Here is a 24,363-nt window from a genome sequence, read left to right as displayed (position 1 = left end):
GAATGCATCTTTTGTTTGTGTATTCTCAAGAAACATAAATAGTTTTCATTACGGAAATGCATTGTGCCTTAACTGTCTTAGATACCCGATGAAAGAAAAAGACTAACCACTTGTCACAAGTTACACAATATCCTATGGAAAATCATTTTCCAAACCTCAATCTGGATTTTTATGACAAACTCAATGTGGAATAAAAATCAAATATCTTCAGGATGCTCTTATGATCCAGGGACTTTAAGGCGGCAGAAAATAACAAAGATAAGGACAGATGAGAATTTGCTCCACCAATTTTAATGGATGAAGAACTTACCCCTACCTCAACACCCATATTTCTCTTATGCATTTCCAGTGGGCAAAGCTCTTTACCAGAAGCACATACTCATAAAATAAAGAAAGAAGCATTTGTATTTGTACAATGTATTTCATGACCTCAGGATGTCCCAAAGTGCTTTTCAGCCAATGAAGTACTTTTGAAATGAAGTCACTGTTGTAATGTAGGAAATGGAGCAGTCAATCTGTGCACAGCAAGGTCCCCCAAGCAGCCATGCAATAATGACTAGATAACTAGATAATCAGGTTTTTGTTATATTAGTGGAGGGGTAAATATTGGCCAGGACACTGGGGAGAACTCCTTTGTTCTTTTTTGAAATAATGCCACTTAAACCCATTTGAGAGGGAAGATACAGCCTCATTTAACATTTTACCTGAAGGACCCAATTGCCTTTCAAAAGCATATTAATGAATTAAACTGGTATACTGTTGCCTTAAAAATATCATTTATCAAGAGGATTAAATAACATTTAACTTCATTTTTTTGTGTGTACTATGGTGCTCATTGAATTGAGATGCCATTATTAGGGAATAGTTATGTTTAGGTACACAGCATTAGGCTTAGTCAGTTAAGGAGCAAAGCTCCCACTCTCTGCTGCCTCAGTAACATATCTTAAATCCACTTTGGTACAATCCTATTGCACAAGAGTGACTTGCTCAATTTTCTACATTAGTCTCATTCCAGACTCCTTGAGTAAGATTGTTAATTTGGAGCAGAATCATCCCAGATTTGCACAAAGTGCTTGAGTGGGCAGGAAAAAGGCTGATTTACCTGCCAGCTGCAATGGCGGGTTTTCGTGGCGTATCGCCTCATTAATTATTCACTCATGGCGTTTCACTGGTGGGTGGCCTCCGATTCTCCCGCCACACTGTCACCTTGCCGCTTCTTCACGTCGGGCACCATATTTAAACTGCAGCCACACGTGCACCTCTCAGTGCTTCCAGCCCAGGACTGCTGCACAGAAGACATAGCCCTGAAAGGCAAGAAGACTGCAGCCCCCTGATTCAGTGTGGAATGCCTTTTGGACGCTGTGGAGGCCTGCCATGGTGTCCTCTACACCAGCAACATCACCAAACCGACTTGGGAGGTGGTGGCAGAGGTGGTCAATGCCAACGCTGCGCACAAGAGGTTGGCCATCCAGTGCAGAAAGAGGATGAATGATCTCATTCATGCCGCCAGGGTAAGTTGACCATCTCATCACTCACTCATCACACACTTACAAGCCCATCACACACATTCACTGGCCTCTCACTCACTGCCAGCACAAGGGACATCACCACCCATTCTCTCACACACACACCCTCACATCTTCATCTGGCCTCATCTCCTCTGGAGGTTGTCTCCTCATCCTGTCCATGGCTCCACTCAGCACGCACACATGCACACCCGTCATCCTTCCTATCTGGCCGGGCATGCGCCTTGGCTCACACTCTCTCCATCTGTCTTTATGCAGGACAAGATCGCACACAATAAAAGGGAGAGGTCCTAGACCGGGGAAGAGTGCCAGACATCAAAGTCCTCACTCCCTTTGAAAACTGTGTGTAAGAGCTGGACAGAGAGGACGTGGACCGTTCCTGCGGCGATGGTGAGGTCGGCGCCAAGCATCCAAGTGAGGATCATGCATCAGATCATCCCTCTGGCAACTCAGCTGTGTGTCCACTGTTCTGTGTACCACAGCGGCCATGCACTAATAATCTCCACTTTCACTCATAGGCACATCTGTCACATCACCCTCAGGCAACTTTGGCCTCGACTTCAGCGCCAATAGCACCTTGGATGAAGACCCTGAGGACAGCACCCTCGAAAACCCGTCACAGCACTCAGCCACACCCTCTACCAGTGCAGCGATACACACCTTGGTGGGACCTACATGTACAGCAGGCTCGGGTTCACTATATGGTGAGCACAGCACACAACCTGTTCCACAGTGGGCAGAGGCAGGGACACCGGCGTCGCCGGCACTTGGAGGACTGCTGGAGGCAAGGGATCTGCTGAGTCTGAGTCAGATGATGACCCTCTGGACTCAGTCATTAATCAGTTGTTGGAGCTGCAGTGACAATCACGGGAACATCAGGAAGGGATGACAGCTGCACTCCTCAGATTGCAAAGCATGATGGAGGAGTCCATTCACCTTCAGTCTGAGGTGATAGTGCCGGTATGCCTAACCACCGAGGTCAACATTGGCAGGATGGTGGCTGCCATGGAGACCTTGGTCCAGGACATCTCTCCTGCACTGTGCATGGCCTCCAACAGTGTCAGCATGAGAAAGGTGCAGGGCAGCTCGATCTCACTCCAGTTTCCCTTTCTCCTCAAGGAGTCAGCCAGAGGGCCTTGGACACCTATAGGGAGGAGGATCACCAGATGCACACCCCGGGGCCATCCATCCAGCTGACTCTGGGAATGTCAGGCCGATCCAACTCCCCTCCTCTCACAACCCCATCAGCTCCAGCACCACAGACCAAGGAAGGTGTATCTGCCCACAGCAGGAGACCCGAAACAGGCTGGGGCCCTCCAGGTCTTGGCATTCCAGACGATGCCCATCAAGGTCATCAGAGACAGAGGTTAGCAATCAACAGGCTGCCTCCACCTCTGCTGTGGGTGTCGGGGGAGCACCAAGTCGTAAAGTCGTAGCAGCAGTGTTAGGAAGGTTAAGAAGAGGTAGTTTCACCACATTGGCACAGATGTTAATCACTTGTGCATAATGTTCACTATTGTAAATAAACTCCCAGGAATGTCATGCTGTCTATGGCTCCTTGTTCTGATGAGCAGTGCTTGTGTCCCTCAGATGTGAAACCTTGGTCCCTGCACAAGATAAAGGCAGGTGTCTCAGTCCAGAGCCTCTTCCCTGTGCTTTGAGCAGCCTTCCCAGCACACTGATGGTGCGCCTTCACTGTCACTGGTCACATCAGTCATACCTGCACCTCGATGGGGCTCATCATTGCTGCCAGAATGTCCTGGGCCAGTGGCACAGAGTTCCATCATTCTCTTTGTGTGCTCCCAGCGCCTTGAGGAGAAGCTAAAGTTTCCCCACTACATCTCCATGATATGACCCTGTTCACAGAGCACAAGCGAGTAGCCATCAGCCAGACAGGAGTAAGACATTCACATAAGGTATGTGAGGATGTATGGAGTGTCGCCACTGCATGTTGTCATCATCCTCCTGGAATGTAGGGACTATGGGCATCCGTTGTGACTCCATGACGGGAGCCTTATCACAGAGGGTATGTGCACTGCCATCAGCCAGACAGAAGTCAAATTCTCATAGATGCAATGTGAGGATCTATGATGTCTCCTCACTGCATGTCATCATCATCCTCCAAGAATCTAGCAGCTATGAGGGCCTCCCAAGCGCGCCTGCCTCGTCTGGCCAGTGGAATGGCCTCATCACCATCATCCTTGCCTTTGAGGACCTTGTCTCCGTCGATGTTCTCCTCATCAGAGGAGACGTGCAGCTCCTCCATCTGCTCCTCAGGCAGCTCCTCCCCGCCATTGCAACCAGGTTGTAAAGGGCACAGCAGGCGACGACGATGCGTGACACCCTCTGTGGACTGTATTGCAGGGCTCCACCAGACTGGTCCAGGCACCGGAACCTCATTTTCAACATTCCAATGGTTTGCTCCACCAAAGTGCAAGTTGCAGCATGAGCTGTGTTGTACCTTCTTTCTGCTGCAGTCTGAGGCCGCCGAATGGGCATCATCAGCCACGGCCTCTGTGGGTAGCCCTTGTCCCCAAGGAGCCAACCCTGCAGCTTCTGTGGACCCTGAAAAATGCCAGGGACCTGAGACCTGCTGAGAATATAGGAGTCATGGTCACTCCCTGGGAATTGTGCACAAACCTGCAGGATGCGTTTGCTGTGGTTGCACACCAGCTGAAATTTGACGAGTGAACACCCTTGTGGTTCACATACTGTACTGCTTGTTGCCATGGAGATCTAAGCACCATGTGACTGCAGTCGATGGCACCCTGCACCTGTGGAAAATGAGAGATCTGTGCAAATCCCAGCGCTCTTGCTTCCTGGCTTGTCTGATCAAGGTTGAAATACACAAATTTGTGCACCTTCACGAATATGGTGTCCGTGACCTCCTGGGTGCATTTGCTTGTGGAGGCTTGTGAGATCCTGCAGAGGTCACCTGTGGAGCCCTGGAAGGAGCCACTGGTGTGAAAATTGAGCGCTGCAGTCACTTTCACGGCCACTGGCAGTGGATGCCCTCCAAGTCCCCATGGCACCAAATCCTGCAGCAGGCAGCATACGTGACCGACCAGTTGCCCGGACATGCACAGTGTTTGGTGACACTAGTTCTCGGTCATCTGCAAGAATGACAAGTGCTGCCTGTAGACAAATGAACATTCAAAAGTATGAACATACGAACAAGGAGCAGGAGTAGGCCATTCAGCCCCTCGAGCTTGCTCCGCCATTTAATAAGATCATGGCTGATCTAATAGTAACTTGAAATCTGCATCCGATCTACCGCCAATAACCTATCACCCCGTTGCTTACCAAGAATCTATCCACCTCTGCCTTAAAAATATTCAAAGGCTCTGCTTCCACCACCTTATCAGGAAGAGAGTTCCAAAGACTCACAACCCTCTGAGTGAAAAAATTTCGCCTCATCTCTGTTTTAAATGGATGACCCCTTATTTTTAAACGGTGACCCCTAGTTCCAGATTCTCCCACAAGAGGAAACGACCTCTCCACATCCACTCTGTCAAGACCCCTCAGGATCTTATGTGTTTCCATCAAGTCACCTCTTACTCTTCTAAACTCCAGCAGATACAAGCCTAGCCTGTCCAACCTTTCCTCATAAGACAACCCACCCATCCCAGGTATTAGTTTGGTTAAGCATCTCTGAACTGCTTCCAACGCATTTACATCCTTCCTTAAATAAGGAACACAGTACTCCAGATGTGGTTTCACCAGTGTCCTGTACAAATGAAGCACAACCTCCCTACTTTTGTATTCAATTCCCCTCGCAATATATGATATTATTCTATTAGTTTTCCTAATTACTTGCTGTACTTGCATGCTAGTCTTTTGTGATTCATGCACAAGGACACCCAGATCCCTCTGCACCTCAGACCTCTGCAATCTCTCACCATTTAGATAATAAGCTTCTCTTTTATTTTTCCACCCAAAATGGACAATTTCACATTTTCCCACATTAAACTTCATCTACTAGATCTTTGCCCACTCACTTAACCTATCTATATCTTTTTGTACCCTCCTATGTCCTCTTCATAATTTACTTTCCTATCTATCTTTGTGATATCAGCAAATTTGGCAACCATTCCTTCATCCAAGTCATTTATACAAATTGTAAACAGTTGAGTTCCCAGCACTGATCCCTGTGGCACACCACTCGTTACATCTTGCCAACCTGAAAAAGACCTATTTATGCCTACTCTCTGCTCCCTGTTAGCCAGCCAATCTTCTATCCATGCCAATATGTTACCCCCTATACCATGAGCTTTTATTTTCCGTAATAACCTTTGATGTGGCACTTTATCAAATGCCTTCTGGAAATCTAAGTACAGTGCATCCACCGGTTCCTCTTTATCTACAGGACATGTACTTCCTCAAAGAACACCAATAAGTTGGTTAAACACGATTTCCCTTTCACAAAACCATGTTGACCCTGCCTGATGACCTTGAGCTCCAAGTGCCCCGCTATAACTTCTTCAATAATAGCTTCTAACATTTTCCCCATGACAGATGTTAAGCTAACTGGCCTGTAGTTTCCCACTTTCTGTCTCCTTTCCTTTTTGAATAATGGAGTTACATTTGCTATCTTCCAAACTAATGAGACCTTCCCTGAATCTAGGGAGTTTTGGAAAATTAAAAGCAATACATCAACTATCTCACTAGCCATTTCTTTTAAGACCCTAGGATGAAGTCCATCAGGACCCGAGCACTTGTCAGCCTGCAGCTGCAACGATTTACTCTGTCCCACTTCTCTGGTGACTGTAATTTTCCTGACTTCCTTCCCCATTTCCCTTTCCTGGTTCATAGCTGCTTCTGGGGTGTTACTTGTATCCTCCATAGCGAAAACTAATGCAAAATACCTGTTCAATTCATCTGCCATTTCCTTGTTTTCCATTATCAATTCTCTAGACTCACTTCCTATAGGACCAACGCTCACTTCATTAACTCTTTTTAAAAAATATTTATGAAAACTCTTACTATATGTTTTTATATTTCTGGCTAGCTTTCTCTCATACTCTAATTTTTCCCTCCTTATTAATCTTTTAGTCATCCTTTGCTGTTCCTTATATACTGCCAAATCTCCTGGCCTTCCTTGCACAATTATATGCTCTTTCTTTCAGCTTGATACTATCTTTAACCCTTCTGTTAACCATGGATGGTGTCTCCATCCCTTGGACTTTTTCTTACTTGTTGCAATGTATGTATTCTGTGCATTCTGAAATACTCCCTTAAATATTAGCCACTGCATCTATATTGCCCTATCCCTTAATCTAATTTGCCAATTCACTCTCACCTGCTCAGCTTTCATGACTTATAATTGCCCTTATTTAAGTTTAAAAACTTAGTTACAGACCCACCCCTCTCTCCCTCAAACAGAATGTAAAATTCAATCATATTATGGTCACTGCTACCTAGGGGCACCTTCACTATGAGAGCATTAATTAATCCCATCTTATTGCACAATAACAGGTCTAGTACAGCCTGCTCTCTGGTTGGCTCCAGAACATGCTGTTCCAAGAAATTATCTCGTAAACATTCAATGTACTCCTCATATAGGCTATCTTTGCCCATCTGACTTTTTCAGTCTATATGTAAATTTAAATCTCCCATGATTATCGCAGTGCCTTTCCGTTAATCCAATTATTTTCTTCCTTTACGCTCAACCCTACCAGGTAGTTACTCTTAGGGGGCCTGTACACAACTCCCACAAGTGACTTCTTGCCTTTGCCATTTCCCATCTCTATCCAAACCATTTCCACATCCTGGTTTCCTGAACTGAGGTCATCCCTCACTATTGTGCTAATACCAACATTAAATAACAGAGCCACCCCTCCACCTTTTCCTCACTTTCTGTCCTTCCTAAATATCCTGTACCCTTCAATATTCAGGTTCCAATCCATGTCCTCCTGCAGCCATGTCTCTGAAATGGCTATCAAATTGCATTTATTTACTTCCATGTGCGCTCTCAGTTTTTTTTTCATTCATTCACGGAATGTGGGCATCGCTGGCTAGGCCAGCATTTATTGCCCATCCTTAGTTGCCCTTGTTCAGAGGGCAGTTAAGAGTCAACCACATTGCTGTGGGTCTGGAGCCACATGTAGGCCAGACCAGGTAAGGACGTCAGATTTCCTTCCCTAAAGGACATTAGTGAACCAGATGGGTTTTTACAACAATTGACAATGGTTTCATGGTCATCATCAGACTGTTAATTCCAGATTTTTAAAAATTGAATTCAAATTTCACCACCTGCCATGGTGGGATTCGAACCCGGATCCCCAAAGCATTACCCTGAGTCTCAAAAGTTCATCTGTTTTGTTTCAAATGCTACGTATATTCAGATACAGTGCTTTTAGCTTTATTCTTTTATTCTTTTCATAACTTCTAGTTTCATCTGTTGATTTACTGTTAGATTTGTTCCCTTTATCCCTTCCTGTCATGGTTTGTTTTTCATTCCCCGTAATAATACTTTTCTCTTTTGCCTTGCCTCTACTCTTTGATTTATCACATCTTCCCAAATTTGATCCCTTGCCCCCACTACTTAGTTTAAAACCCTCCCAACTTCCCTAGTTATGCAGCTCGCAAGAACAGCAGTCCCAGCACAGTTCAGGTGTAGACCGTCCCAATGGTACAGATCCCACTTTCCCCAATACTGGTGCTAGTGCCCTATGAACTGGAACCCACTTCTCCCACACCAGTCTCTGAGCCACACATTCATCTCCCTAATCTGATTTGTCCTATGCCAATTTGCACGTGGCTCAGGTAATAATCCAGAGATTATGACCTTTGAGGTCCTGCTTCTTAATTTCGTGTCTAAGTCCTCATACTGACTATGGAGAACCTCCTTCTTTGACCTGCCTGTGTCATTGATACCTACATGGACCACAACAACTGGGTCCTCCCACTCCCACTGCAGGTTCCTCTCCAGCCCCAAGCATATGCCCCACACCCTGGCCGCAGGCAGGCAACACAGCTGTTTGGACTCACGCTCTTTGCTACAGAGAACGGTGTCAATCCCTTTGACTATACTATCCTCTTTACCTCTACATTCCTTGTAACTCCCCCCACTTGAATGGCTTCCTGTACCACAGTGCCATGGCCAGTTAGCTCATCCACCCTGCAGCCCCGACTCTCATCCAAACAAGCTGAAAATACTCAAACCTGTTGGACAATTGCAGAGGCTCACACTCCTGTGTTCCTGCCCTCTAAGTCCCCTTACCTGCCTAACTCGCAGTCACACTCTCCTGTCCCTAACCACTGACCAAATCTGAAGACCCTGTCCTAAGAGTTGTGACTGCCTCCTGGTACAAAGAATCCAGATAACTTTCCTCCTCCCTGATACATTGCAGCATTTGTAGCCTCCAGCTCATAAACTCTGTGCTAAAGCTGCTCAAACATCAAATAGCTAGACGCCAACCCACGACAGCTCACTGTGGCTCTTCAGCGGCATGCACAGGAACCCCAGCCACCCCTTCTTCAGAGTGCTGCTCCTCTCTCTCTACCCAATCAGGCACCTCCGTCACTCTCTTCTCCATCGTCTCCACTCCCTCTAAGCTATGAGGCATACAGCTAATTCACCAGACTCCATTCTCCTGATATACTCCTCCTGCAGGTTGAAAGAGAGAGACCCGTGGGTTAGCATTGGTCTCCTAGGGACCTCTAATGCTTACATGTGTGGCTTTGGCTCCATCTCAAGGCTCCTTAACACATGACAGAGAGTGCTGGCCACTACTTGGCCATTACTTAGTGCACTGCATGGCTGCCTGAAATTTCACCCACCTCCACCCCCTCCGCCTGAACGATTGGTGGCAGTTTCACCCAATGGACTGCATGCTGTGCTCTCAGCTGAGGTGCAGGCATTCTCCTGACCTGCACTGCAAGGCTGCGCTGTTAGCTTGAACCATGGGGGAAACTGTTCCAAACCTGAATGAAGACATCGTAGGGGGCTGTGAGCGCCTTCACCAGTGACTGCTCCATGACCAGCTTTTGCAAGGAGATTGTACAACATGCCCAGTTGTCAACTGTTCTGCAGCCCCCTAAAACGCTCAATAGTTTGCAGTCTTCACCCAAGGAGGTGAAAGGTTCAGGCGCATTTGGTGACTCGTTCTTGCCACTGCGTTGCCTGAGTGGGAAGATAAGCTAGAGGCCCAACTCCAAGCATGTCAATGTAGCTGCACCTGAACTGCCTCAGCAGTGGAAGAATACTCAAATTCTCAAATGCTTGGCCCCTTCCCTCCCCACCCAGCGTTTGATTGTGTACTACCATCCGACTGTGCTGTCTTGCACCCCCACAACCCTTTGCCCCAACCGCAGTGCTGCCCTTGCCTGGCACCGCACTGTCAGCCAGCTGGGAAAAAGTGACTTGCCTGTGCCCTCAGCTGAATGCGCAGGGCCTCTTCCTTGAAGTCGAACAGGCGACCCTTGTGTGTGCTGTGCAATGGTAGTGTGAGTTACTCAGAGGTAACTCACCTCTGAGTTCCCCTCAAAGTTCAGCTCACCAGGTGCACACCTTTTAAATGCTGTTGCGAATCACATCGTTCTGAAGTTACACCGACGTGGGAGGTAAAGTCGACGTGGGGGGATGATTCTGGTGGGCAGGCAAAATGATGAGGTGCAAATGCATTGAAATTATATTCCTGGTAGTGCACAGCAGGAAAGGTGGCCTGCCATTGAAGGGTGGAGCGGACAATGGCTAACTGGTTTCATGACGACGTGAAACTAATTTTAGGCCTTCCAGCCATATTGTTCCCCACCCACCTACAATGACACCTGCCGCCAATAGGAGCAGAAAATTCCACCCTTGGTGCCTGCAACCACAGAGGCTCAGACAGTCCAAACTTTAATTTTGTCTAGGGCACTTGCAGTCAGTAAAGAAGTGATTTTATGAATCTGGGGTGGATTCAAAACTTATTTTCCACAGCGAAAGATCAAATGCGCATCATTCTGTCCACTAATAATAAAACAAGATCAGCTTTTTTGAACTTCCTGTATTTTTAAGTTTCCAGTCATGTCATCAGTGACAAGAATCCATTGCAGACAATCAGGAACAAAGATTTTGGAAAAACTGACAAAATTAAATGTGTTTCTAAATTGGTGTAAGTCTTGATTCTGTGGAATCACTCTTGCCCCTGAGTTGCAGATTCGAACCCTATTCCAGGGAGTTAAGCATTTAATCTACACTTCAGAAATCTCCTATTGCCTGTGAGGTGATTTGGGATGCCATGAGGTTGTGAATGCTGCTTTATATGTGCAGGTACTTTCTTTAAATTGCAAAATTATTTTTGCACTGGCTTTAACAGGGTATTGGTGTCCCATCAAAGAGATTAATTAATGCAATAATTCACCCTATCCTAAACTGCTATTAATTACACTGTTCAAAGTAGGATCCTGAGTCTGTTAATATTTTGTTAATAGTGCAAGTTTACATGACTCCAATGAATAACTACTGTTTAAAGTCTTTGAAAATATACTTGTTGAAAATATGGTAGAAGCTTCATGGTCCATGGTCATATTGTATGACTTCTTTAAATCAGGAATTTCTGAATTCAGCTGGAATGACCTGAATACAATGACCATTAACTGTTGCAAAATACATTACATTTCAGTCTGATACACCATTCAAACGGTCTTTCACACCAATGGACTATGCCAGCCAAACTCGGACACGGCGGGCTTCCTTTACAGGTAAACAAACAGTGCTCTGCGAAGCATATATTTTATCAGAAACCTGGGAGTATTTATGTGAATTCTAGAGCTATCTCACTGCAGACCTTTAGAATATTATCTTCTGATTGCTAACCAAATACCCCTGCTAGAAAAGGCGAAAGTGAACTTTGAGTGCTGACAAAATGGAGCTCAGTTATAATGATTGCCATTGTTTAATACTCTGGCTAATTACTCTCTATGCTAAGAACTGAAGAGTGGCCATTTGGATGTGGTATTTGTGGCCTTTTGGTACCCATGGATCAGCATCTCAGCGAGAAGGGGAGAAAATTTAGGAAAAGCTGCTTTTGTGCTAATAATGTGCAGACATCCATATGCTTTTATTGCATCAAAAAAGGTTCTTAATAAAGTGGAATCTTTATAAAAATAATTTCCTGGTATCCTAAGTAAATGGGCCAGTTGCTGATGTGGAAGTGAAAGTATCACCAAAGATGATAGTACACTTAGTATTGAGACATATTAGAGGGTCAAAATCCTTCTCCCAGCACGAAGCCTCATTCTTGAGGCAGTATGCATCAGGGATTTAGGCGTTGAGTCTGTAAGATTTTCCATCCATTAATTTTGATGAACAGAAAATTGCGCATAATAGAGGCTCAGATCTACTGTCCTGACCAGGAGCACAATTTTGTAAGAATGACCTCTAACGTGCCAAGGTTGGAAGTTTGAATAATTGCCACTACTTGGTTTTGTTGACGAGATTAGATAGTCCAGCTACATTTTTAAGTTGATTATCTGAAGATTCAGCTTTTGAGGACTAGCGTTACATTGCTATACTATGTTGAAAAAGATTTTAAAATAATGTAAGAGGCTTATTTTTTTCATTTTATGAATAAAAGATTAATTGTCCATTTATTGTAGAAAACAAGGGAAAATACATAACATTTAGCCTCTGAAGTTTCTGTTTAACTGGAACCTGTCACGGTGAACAAAAGGAAACCATGCAAAAATAATCCATCTTTAATAATGTTGCTTTCACATCTCTTAAGCACCTAAAATGGAATATCAATGGCATATAAAACCCTGGAACTCCCTCCCTAACAGCACTGTGGGTGTACCTGCACCACAGGGATTGCAGCGGTTCAAGAAGGCAGCTCACCACCACCTCCTCAAGGGCAGTTAGGGGTGGGCAATAAATGCTGGCCTAGCCAATGATGCCCACATCCCGTAAATGAATTTTAAAAATATTTTGTTCATCTAGCTGCAGAGTGTATAAAGCTTAAAAACCAAATTGTCCCAGTAAGATTTGCTGTAAATATTGGTCCTGCCTCATTGAGATCCTTTTAGTATGCTCACAATGTCTGGTTATTTTGAAGCAGGGGGCTGACCCACTAACATTTAAAATATGTAACTGTGACACATTTAGACAAGTTCAGCTGGCAGTTGCCATCAAACCACTACTGACAGTCCCAATCTTACTCTTAATGGGAGTCCCAGCCCAACGTCCTGTAGTGGCTCATACACTCAGACAAATTAACTTATAGCTGATTAGTCCATCAATGTTAATATGGAGAAGATGGACCTATATGGAAATGTAATGATGTGTATTTTAAAAAATGAATAATATACTTACATTGTCAAAGGAATCAACTTGTGGCTAACATGCCAGCTGTAAGGTCATTTATTGTGTCATTTTATTTAATTAATTCCTTTAAAACCTGAAACAACTTATTCCTCATGTTAGCCTATTATTTTCGTATGAAGAGTGATAGATCTAAGACAGTATCATTTATATGATATAATTAGTTAGATGGGAGGAAACAGGAGGTAATTTCTCAGGAAAGCAGTGACCAAAAATGTTCTTCTATACTCCCTTCCATTCACTGTGTACATCAGTGATTTGGGGATATAGGGCAATAGAAAGGCTACAGGGCAAATTCAGTGGCATGCTGCCTTGTATAAAATGAAATAAATAAAAAAAACCCCAAAAATTAGAGCTACTTTCTTTAGAACAGAGGAGATTATGGGGTGATTTCTGAAGCTGTTTGAAATTATGGAAGGATAGAGGGCTGAATTTTTCCGTCGGCGAGCAGGGGGTGGGGCCCACTCGCCGACACGAAAATGATGCCCCCTGACATCATCCTGCCCCATTTAAATCTTCAGGAAGGTGGGGGCACAGCGCAATCAGCTGTCCACCTACCGACCTGTCAATGGCCAATTGAGGCCATTGACAGGATAATTAAAACAATTAAAGGTTACCTTAAGGTTGGCGGGCAGGCCAGGAGCCCTGGCGAGGAATAGAAAATACATGAAACCTCATCCACCAGTGGGATGAAGTTTCATGCAGGTTTTAAAAAAGTTTATTAAAGTTTTTGTGAAGTTTATTAACATGTCCCATCTTGTGTGACATTGTCACATGAGGGGGACATGTTAATGATTTTTTTATTTTTCTATTTTTAGAGTTTGAAAAACTTTCAGCGATCTCCCTGAGGCAGCACTTAGCCTCAGGGAGATGTGTGCTTTTTCGCGCATGCGCGAAAGAGCACACTCTCGCATTTGGGGAATTACCCCCCGCCCGCACAAGGAGTGCATAGCGCTTCCCAGCAGACGTCACGCTGGGCGGGCCTTAATTGGCCCGCCCACTTAAAATGGCAGCAGGGCCCGCTTCTCTGACGGGGATCGGCTCCCCGCCCGCTGAAGATTGGGTTGGGCCCACCCGCCCGACAGGCAGAAAATTCAGCCCATAGAGTTGATAGAAACATATTTTGCTTTCAGTTATTGAAGGATCTAGTGTGAAAGGGTCATAGATTTGAGATTAATAAATGTAAGAGATCAGAGATAGGAGAGCAGGAGAAACATTTTAAACAAGCGGGATGTGGGTATGTGGAATGAACTACTAAAGTTAGTGATTAAATCAGAGATTGTCACTGAGTGGTCTAAAGCGCCAGACTCAAGGATTCAGTCCTTTCCACTGTGGGGCGGGTGTTCTGATCTTCGACTGGAGGCACGAGTTCGAATCCCACTTCTGACATTAACTTTTCACAGAGACCTTGCCAACATTTAACAATAGATTAAATAGCTGATTGAAGGAAAGAGGAATAAAGTGACATGGGAACAGAGAAGCACTTGAGATTAGGATTATGGCTCATATAGAGGAGATACACTAGCATGAACTGGTTGGATTGTATGGCTTCTGTGTTATAATTTCTATGTAATTCTAAAATGAGAGGGTGTTGGTATTCAGAGGAATGTGGGTATTCTAGTACATGAATCACAGAACGCTAAAATGCAGCGCAGCAGTCAGTTAAGAAGGTAATGGCATGTTAGCCTTCATTGCAAGGAGGTTGAAGTATAAGGGTAAGGAAGTCTTGCTGTAATTATACAGGGCTTTGGTGAGACCATACCTGAAGTACTGTATACAGTTTTGGGCCGGGATTTTCTGGCCCTGTCATGGGCAGGACCCGTTGAGGGTGAGATGGTGCCCCAGCCAGAAATCCATTGACTTGCAGCGGGACTGGAAGATCCTGGCGGCGGATGGGTGTGGAAAATCCCACCCTTGGTCTCACTTACCTTAGACAGAATGCAGCGATGTTCCACCGGTTTGAATCTTGGGATGAGAGGGTTGGCCTGTGAGGAGAGATTGAGTAGAATGGGCCTATATTCCCTGGAGTTTAGAAGAATGAGAGGTGACCTAATGAAACATGTAAAATTATTGGAGGGCTTGACAGGGCAGATGCTGAGAAGTTGTTTCCCCTTGCTGCAGAGTCTAGAACTAGGGGTTCTCAGGATAAGGTATCGGCCATTTAAGACTGAGGTGAAGAGAAATTTCTTCACTCAGAGGGTTGTGAATTTTTGGAATTCTTTTCCCCAGAGAGCTATGGAAGCTCAATTGCTGAGCACAATCGAGACTGGTAAAGTTTTGGGCACTAAGAGATTCAATGGGTATGGGAAATTTGAATTGAGATCAAAGGTCAGCCAGAATCTTACTGAATTGTGGAGCAGCCTTGAGAGACCATATAACCTAGTCCTGCTCCTATTTCTTATGTTGTTATATAATAATAGGATAGGATCAAAGCTGTTTTTACCGAAGGAAGCTAAAGCCATTTAATGTTACCGATACTTTAGAATTTTCTTTACAGATCGTGCTGGAATTGGTGTGACTGGCATCAGCCTAGGGATTTCTGCCTCTAGTTCTAATTATCCCACAGATTTTGCACATCACCATCATCATCTATTAAACCAACCACCCATTGAAGGTGATGAAGACGAGTATCGAACAATGTGGGGTACTGTAATTTTTAATTCTTATCAGATATTCAGAAAGGACAGAGTAGCTTCCTTGTATGACAAATGCTGTGTTATTTGATGAATGAACAAGTCTTATGTTGGAATAATGCCAAAATGTCACCTAAAAAGTTTCCTGTCAGAATATAAATGTGAATTTGTGTAAGCCCAGGATAGGGTAGATGGTGCATGGCTCTGAGAGGAATTGAATAGTGTTGTCAATTAGTGTGTTGTCCTTTTAGCTTTGGAAACTCTTTCGAGTTATCAACAGTCACAGATTGCAACTCTTTCGAGTACAATCACAGTTCTTGGTTTTCCGGGAGTGGGACATGAACCCACAACCCTCTGATTCAAAGGCGAGGGTGCTATGAACTGAGCCACAGCTGACACCTCAGAGGTACTCTTTTCGAGTTATCAACAGTCATAGATTGCAACTCTTTTGAGTACAATCACAGTTCTTGGTTTCCAGGAGTAGGACATGAACCCACAACCCTCTGATTCAAAGGCGAGGGTGCTATGAACTGAGCCACAGCTGAATCTGCATTAAGTTACAGACTGAACTGACAAGATGACACTCTTTGCACCTATTGGCCATGAGGATTTTTTCTAAAATTAGTTTGAGCAGTCACCATCCAGTTGATTAGATGCAGGTCAGCTGTGGTGTTGAAGATCTCAACTTTCTCTCCAAAAGTTGCATGTTTCAGTGTAACTAAATTCTCAGAGAATCTAAATTGAGGTAAAGAACCATGTAGGATTGGGTAGCCTTTTCTGGAAACTCCTATGAAATATTTACACTGTAACTGGAACTATATTTGCTGCTTTATAAATGTTTTCAATTTTTAATCTTCGTGTTGTTTTCATTGTTTCAATAAAACTTTCTCCAGTTTCGATCCTCTCATAGTGTGATGAAATTTCACCTTTAGAGGCCATTAGAAGAATTACTTTTGTTTGCTTTGGATTTTTAATGACTCACTAAGAACACTATGTTTTCTGAAATTACAAATTTCAAACCGGTGCATAACTGGGATTTTATTAGAGAGTCATTAAATACAGAGAAAAATGAGGAATCTTTCAGTTTTCATTGAAATGACTTCCTTTGATAAAGCACCTTTCATAAACCCAGAATGTCCCAAAGTTCTTTACAGTCAATTAAATACTTTTGAAGTGTGGTCACTGTTTTGATGTAAGAAACACAGAAGCCAATTCATACACACCAAGTTCTCACAAACAGCAGCTTAATAATGACCCAATAATCTGTTTTTGTGATCTTGGTCAAGGGATAAATATTGTCCAGGACACCAGGGATAGCTCTGCTACTCTCTTCAAAATAATGTAGTGGAAGATGTTCTGATGTACCTGAAATGGCAGACTTGGTTTAACATCTAAATGATGACAAATAAGCACATAAGAAATAGGAGCAGGAGTAGACCATATGGCACCTCAAGCCAGCTCCACCGTTCAATATGATCAAGACTGATTTCTGTCTCAACTCCATTTTCTCGTCCGGTCCCCATATTCCTTTATTCCCTGGGTGACCAAAAATCTGTAGATCCCAGTCTTAAACATATTCAATAGTGAAGCATCCACAACCCTCTGGATAGAGAATTCCAAAGATTCACAACCTTTTGCATGGAGAAATTTCTCCTCATCTCTGTCCTAAACGATTGGCCTCTTATCCTGAGATTGTGCCCTTGTATTCTAGATTCCCCAGCAAGGGAAAACAACCATTCAATATCTACCCTGTCAAACCCCTTCAGAATCTGTACTGTTTCAAAGACATCACCACTCGTTCTTCTAAACTCCTGAGAGTATAGTCCCAATTTACTCAGCCTCTCATTGTAGGCAACTCATTAATCCCAGAAACCAATGTAGTGAATCCTCACTGTACTGCCTCCAATGTAAGTATTCCTTGAAATTGGAGACCAAAACTACACACACTAATTCAGGTTTGTAGTCTCCCCAAAGTCCTGTACAATTCTAGCATGATTTCTTTATTCTTGTACTCCAATTCCTTTGTAATAAAGGCCATCATGCTGTTGCCTTCCTTATTGCTTGTAGTACCTACATGCTAACTTTCTGTGTTCCTTGTATGGGGACACCCAAATCCTTCTGAACATTAAGTTTACGAATTTTTAATGCCTCCAAAAGTGCAGCATTCCCTCAGTCCAGCATTGAAGTGTTAGCCTAGATTGTGTTCTCAAGGCTCTGGAGTGGGATTGGGATTTACAACCTCGTGATTCAGAGGCAAGAGTGCTACCACTGAGCCATAGCTCACATCTAATGTCATTCATCTGGCTTACTCTAAAGAAGGTAGAGTTTCTTCTAAAACAGTTAACTTTCAAGACTGCCCCTGAAAATTGTATTTGAGAACCATAATACTAAAAAAGAAAATATTGATGACTTTCATTCATGACATAGGCTTATTTGTGTTCTTGGATGTGGTAAGGCCACAATTACTGCTTATTTGAAGTTGTCCTGAGAGGGTTTACTAATGAGAAGTTGCTTATAGCTCTTCTGCTTAGTGACAAATGTTTATACAACTTAAAGGCTTGCTACTCCCTTTCAAAAGATTATTAATATCAGTCACATGCTAGCTCAGCACAAGTATATTTCTGGTTAGAAATTTAGTAAATCCAGCCTTTTGGGAAATTGATTACATTTCAAAAAAATTCATCCTCTTAATGAAGTTCCCACACATTTCCTGGCTCCTGGGTGCACAGGTGAGATTGGTGGGATCCAACCCACCAACTACAAAGTTGTTCCCTTTTACTTTCTGTGGGAATAACTGTATATAGTAGTTCAATTGATTGATAATTTGTAAAGCCATTGTATTTTTTTTTTAGATTTAGATTCTACAGTTCTAGCTATATATTTCAGGATTGTGTTAGGTTGTTTAATTACTTTGCAATGTGGTGAAGCCATTGAACATTGCACATCTACTATTACTCCCTGGGTGCCCTTTATAGTTTCCTGTGCCAATTTAATTCATTGCTTACTTGCATTCTGCAATTTTAACCCATGTTTAATATTTAATATTTATTTGTGGCAAATTTCCATAACAACCAATCATAATCCTTTCGTGATTCTTTTTCCACACTCTTTGTTTCTAATAATCCTCCTATTTTGCTCCTGTCAGTATAATTGACCAGTATTTACTGATGCTTTGTAGGCCTTGAACATGCACTTATCCTGAATGTGAATAATACAAGATTTGTTCAGGATTGTGGACAATATACATATTTCATTATTTAGAATATTTAAGTTGAGTATCTTTCCCAGCAGTTTTTTTATGTTACATGGCTTCCTGTAATGAGAATATTATGCTGACATTATTGTGTGTTGCAGATGCATGGGGATGGATTTAAATTGGTTAGTGAAATGTACATTATTTGAAACTACTTCATTTGCAAAATTAAACTTGATTCTATAATTATATTGTTCTTTTCCACTCTTCTCAATTTTTCCAACTCCTGAATTGATTTAAAAAAAATGTCTTCTCATTTGGTCATCTGTCTTTGTCCATTCTAGGTCCACAAGCTCATTTCCAGTCCAAAACATTCAATCGTCTTCCTACAAATTTCAGAAAGTGATCCCAAGTGGTTTCATATGTGAAGTCAGTTCAAAGACTGGAGAATGGGAAGCTCGAAAATGAATGAAGACAGTCTGCTTACGTCAGGTCACAAACAGGACAGGAGAAAGGCTGATTAGAAGAAAACATGAAATGGAAATTCAGAGAACTTTGAAGTGGTGAAAGGCTTGTATTGAAGCATGGTCCACTTAACGTTGAGGCAGTGATCAATGGTATACAGTGTCAGTTAGCTGTCTCCCTATTAATTAATACCTATTTAGCAAACTATGCAATTCTATTTGCCAAGGTAGTAGGTACTGGACTTTAGGAAAGCAATATTTCTTGGTGTCATAACTAGTGACTTGACACTTTAATTCTGTTGCCCTGAAATTGCTGATTAGCTCCAACATGATATTTATACCTCAATAACCTCCTGACAGGCAGCTACTACAAATACATTTTGTGTTAATTAAGGAACTAGACTGCTTTAACAACTCAAATCTGCGTTCTTGAAAGTCTGCACCATGTGCTTGTTGAATTCAATATGAGCAAGGTAAAGTGAAATGATAAGTTTGCAGTTATGCCACAGAAATGCAAGTTATTCCTATTTAAATGTGCATGCTTTCTTGTAGATTGTCAGTATTTATGTGAAGACAAAAATCTGTGGCATGTGCTTGTCATCTCTTTCTAATTTCACGATAATGTAACATATTCTTGTGTTTTATTTTCTTGTTTATATTATTTATAATTCAAAAATGGCATTTATAGGGTATTCTAATATCATTTAGTAATCATGTTGCACATATCAGTCCATAAGCGATGTAGTGTTACATATGTTGTATATAGCATTCAAGTAATCTATGCAGTGACAAGAATAGAGATCTAGAGCACTAGATGCCAGTAATATTCCCTCTAATTTGTTCAGATGTTATTAAATTATACACCCAACACTCAAACCTAATTCAGTGGGTCAAATCTGGCTGGCGTGGGGCATCTTATAACGTATGCCGTTAAACTTTTCTCTGCACTATAACTTTCTGGAAATGTGAGCTGATAACTGCTGGTGAGGGCACTAAGGCATCTGGGATCTAAGTCAACAATGAGACTGAAAGCATAACCCTTTTAGCAATGGGATTTAGGGATTGGGAATGAAACAGGGAAACAAAGAAGAAAGAGAGTGAATTAGAGTCAAATCAGATTCAGAGAGAAATAATTACTGCGCTGAGAGGAACAAAAGAGATAGAAAGGAAAATTAAGAAGTTTTCAAATCTTTAATCTCTAAGAAGAATTTACTTACATGCAGAATTGAAACTTAACAGTTTAGATTGTTTCTTTTCTGAGTTGCTATTGATTCACCGACATTGCATTAACAATAATCGCATCACTGGAAAGGTACTTACACTGTTAATTATGAGCCTTAAAGTTCTGTGGTGCATTTAATGGGTAAATAATGTGCAAAGCCAATAAGTTCTTGACAATATTGGAGAAGCTAAGGAAGAGATGCCATTTATGCAAAGCAAATGGCAGAATGTTGTGAATTAACCAACCAATTCAGGAAAATCATAAGTCATGATGTATCTTTTCATTCCCTGAACTTGGTGGCTGATTTGCGTATTAATTACAGTATGCATCATGAACTCGCTGCTCTTTTACGGGTAAGATCTGTCCCATTATTTAGTAAAACCATGCTTATGTGAAGATTCTGTTTTTACAATGTAATGGTATTTTTAATTGTATTTTAATGTGTGAATTTGCCAAATCTTTTATGTTGTTCAGAATTTGTGTTTGTATGTGTGTGTGTAGATACATAATAGTGTAGAATGTACTATTTTTAATATAGGTAGATGAATACTTAATTAATTTGTATGATATTTCTCCGCTTGCCAGTTTATCTGAGGTTTTTGTTACCAAATAAATAGGTACATGCCAGGCCTAAAACAGGAGGAATTTCACAGAGAGGAATTAGATATTCACGTGGTTTCCCCAAAAGTAAATTTTAAACTAATACTGCTTGGATTTTATGGTATATCATAAAATATGTTTTATTTATACATTCAAATATTTTTGGTATGTCAGATTTGCTTTAATGTTTTGTGTAAATAAACAATTTATCATGATGCAGCAAGAATTAGCTTTTGCGTTAGTTTTCTCTTGGTTGAAAAGCACCACCGCAAAATTGCTTAGTTTTACCTTGGATCAGTTGGCATGTTTCAGAGTTAAAAGTTTGAAAATTTAATTTCCTCTACAAGACTGAGCAAGTAATCTAAGCTGCATTCAAATGCAGTGCAGAGGGACTGCTGTGTTTTTAATGTCCTTCAGATGAGACATTAAACCTGACCTCATTTGCCTGTTCCAATGAATGTTGGATGTTAAAGATCTCATGACACTATTCAATGAAAAGCAGGGTATTGCTGAAAAAGACATGCTGTTGAAGCTTTTCATCTTGCACTTGTCAGGACAGACGCAAGAATGCGACAATTTAAAGAGGGCTGATTGGTTGGCAAGTTGACTCTGTTTGATTGAGGTGTTGCCATGGAAAATGCACCAGAGAACTGATGTCCCTCATGTTTTTGTTTAATTCAATAAAGCCACAATACCTGGACATGTTCTTTATGCTTTCAAAGTACAGGTCCCTGCTTATGAATATATGTAGCTTCTAGCAAGTGTAAGTGAGCCACCTTGCAAGCCCGACTGATACTTACATTGGCTGTTAGTGTAGTTCTTATCACACTCAGGATTGTTCAGCAAGTGTTGTCCAATCATAGAATCACATCTAACGTTAGATATTATGTTCTGAGTTTTGCAAGCATGGGTTGGTTGAATATGATCAGCACGCTGCCTATTATGAACATCGAAGGGACATGCTGTTTGACATGATCCACCAGTCATTGGGATGTCTGGCCTATGTACCTAGCACTGACACTGAAATTCATATACTGTATTATTCATTTGTGTGATAGGCAGAATGTTCCTTGGTGAATTGGAGCCAATTTTGGATCCAAACTGGTGGATAGGCAAGACCTATTCCTGTTGCAGAAAGGTCTTTTTTTCATTCATATGGTTGGGGAAACAGTTATAGTTCAATTCACCAGCTTCACTTGACACAGTGCGATGTGACCAGGAATGGATCATTCAAAGTAGAGCTTCAGTATACGGGTGATGGTCTGACTTGGATGGCCACAATTTGAGCTGTTCCTCAAGTTCCACTGGTGGAGCAAGTAGCCACATCTCCCCTGGCCCATTCTCAAGTGGTTGAGGGTTGTCCAGATTTTTTATGGAAGGGTGAAATCTGGGACTTCACCACTTGGGTCTGTTATCAGGTTGCGGCTGGTGATGTTTTCAGTCAACCAGAGGTGCGTCATTAAGAGGTAGGGTTGTCATCAGTTTGTAGGCTGTGTGTGTGTGTGTTCCAGTAGGAACTGGAGGATTCCAGACGAGTGTGTGATTTTTCTTGAGGTCCTATGTCTATGGAAGTGCTTAAATAGCTGTCAGCTGATGGTGTTCTTTAAGGAGAATGTTTTCCTTGTGACTATCAGGAGGTTCAGTGTGTGCTCGCACAGGAAGTCACTCAAGCTGTGTTGGTCTCAACGCCCCAGAAATAATCCTCATGACTTCCTTGTCACTAAGAAGTCAATAACCAGGGAAGCACATTCCTTGCATCATTACACCAGTTTTGTATAATATGGCAGGTGGGCAGGCTTAAAAATCAGGAGCCACAGCTTTATTAAAGTTTTAGTAAATAAGTATTTAAGGTTGTCAACGATCCAACTGACTGCAATAATATATTCTGTCAGCAATAAAACACTTGCAGAGTCTATTTAACGCCATGTGAGTTTCCCGTTTTTTATGAGGAAGCTTGTTAAGGCGGGTTTAAAAGGTTCAGCTGAGCCCTGCATCTCATCTTAGCAGTTTGGAATTCTGTAACTGCTGGGAGTGCTTCATTCAACGAGCAGAGTTTCCTTTTAAAACTTATATTAATTAAAGGCCTTTTATCTGCCTGCTGAGTGCTCTGCTGAGTGCTCTATTTATTTCTTGTCCATCAACCAAGGCATTAAAGTAACTGAGAAAAATGAGCATTGTGGTCTCGGTGGGAGGCACAACCTCCAGTGAGGAGGATAAAGAGGAGGAGGAGAGTGAGAGGAAGAAGGGCAGAGTGAGAGGTCCAAGAAGTACTGGGGGTGCATGAAGAGCTGCACCAGACCCCGAGGGTAATGAAAGCATCATACATCCTCAGCGGAGGCGTGGAGGGTCTAATGCAGCCCCTTGAATCTATAGGCAAAGACTGAGCTATATGCTGATGTCAGAGACTCAATGCAAGAGAAGGCTCAGGCTATCTAGAGCCTAGACACATCACTCTGTGACATGCTCACGGGGAGATCTCCTCCAACTGCCTTGGAGGTCACCAGATACTTGTAATTCTAAAGGTCACGGTCTCATCTTCACAACAGGCTCCTTTCAGGCAGCATGTGGAGACCTCAGTGGCATAGTGCAGCCTTCTACACACCACTGCATCAAGGTCTTCACTGATGCTATGTTTTGAAGGGCAGGAAATTACACAGCGTTATGACTCCAGCTCAGGTTGGCCCTTGACAAGCCTGATCCCAGGGTGGAACCCAGCTTGATAGATGCCAACTTTTATTTGTTTGTTTAGATATGTGGAGAGTAGCTACTGAACAGAGTCACAGGCGTCAGCTGATTAACTTTTTAACAAAAGAATAAAACATTTATTCAACAAGAAAAGATTAACTATATTACAATAGTCTTTCACCCACAACTATACCTTTACAGATATATACAGATTTGTAAGGATAACACAAGTTACAAAAACTATCTTATACTTTAATGTCCACAGTAAGTACACAGTCCATGCAAACCAATAGGCACCCTGTGGTCAGACACACCACACTATGAAACCAAGTGACAGATGCCACCTCAGCCAGATGCTATGGATCTCTCCTCACCTCCCCCAGATGCTTGTCACAACCTGAGCCAACCAGTCTCACTGAGTTCCATCCTTCACTTGAGGATTTCCAATCTCTCCTCTCCAAGACCTTGCCTTGGAATCTTCTCCCAAGCCAACGCTTTCTCACAGATGCCTTCCACAAGGGTTCACCTCCAGGGTTTCAACATCTCCTTCCGATGTTCCTCTCCCCTGGGTCACCACATGCATTCAAGCTGTCTTCCACACATTCTCTCATCAACTCAGTGTTAACAATACACCACTGCTTCACATGCCCATAGCAAAAAGTTACAGATCTTGAGATGTCTCCTTGGGCCTTGCAAGCTTTTCTTGCTTTAAATCTGCTGCCTGCAGCTTTTTTC

The 24,363-nt window shown here is 42.6% G+C and overlaps 1 protein-coding gene across 3 annotated transcripts in view; it reads left to right on the top strand.

The window, feature by feature from the left end:
• fam149a (family with sequence similarity 149 member A) overlaps positions 1–21,164 on the top strand; it is a 144,633-nt gene extending 123,469 nt beyond the window's left edge. For 2 of the 3 annotated variants that reach the window (XM_078548704.1, XM_078548720.1), the window contains exons 14-16: positions 11,135–11,213; positions 15,329–15,475; positions 19,002–21,164. In XM_078548704.1, coding sequence (XP_078404830.1) covers positions 11,135–11,213; positions 15,329–15,475; positions 19,002–19,063 — 288 coding nt within the window. In that variant the 3' untranslated portion in view covers positions 19,064–21,164. The remainder of the gene's footprint in view (positions 1–11,134; positions 11,214–15,328; positions 15,476–19,001) is intronic. The other variant, XM_078548713.1, reaches the window with a different exon arrangement.
• Positions 21,165–24,363: the final 3,199 nt, after the last annotated feature.

The sequence above is a fragment of the Cetorhinus maximus genome, chromosome 1 (genome assembly GCF_964194155.1).
Source record: "Cetorhinus maximus chromosome 1, sCetMax3.hap1.1, whole genome shotgun sequence".
Classification (NCBI taxonomy): domain Eukaryota; kingdom Metazoa; phylum Chordata; class Chondrichthyes; order Lamniformes; family Cetorhinidae; genus Cetorhinus; species Cetorhinus maximus.
Note: the sequence above shows the minus strand (reverse complement) of the source record. Positions and strands in the feature narration are given on the sequence as shown.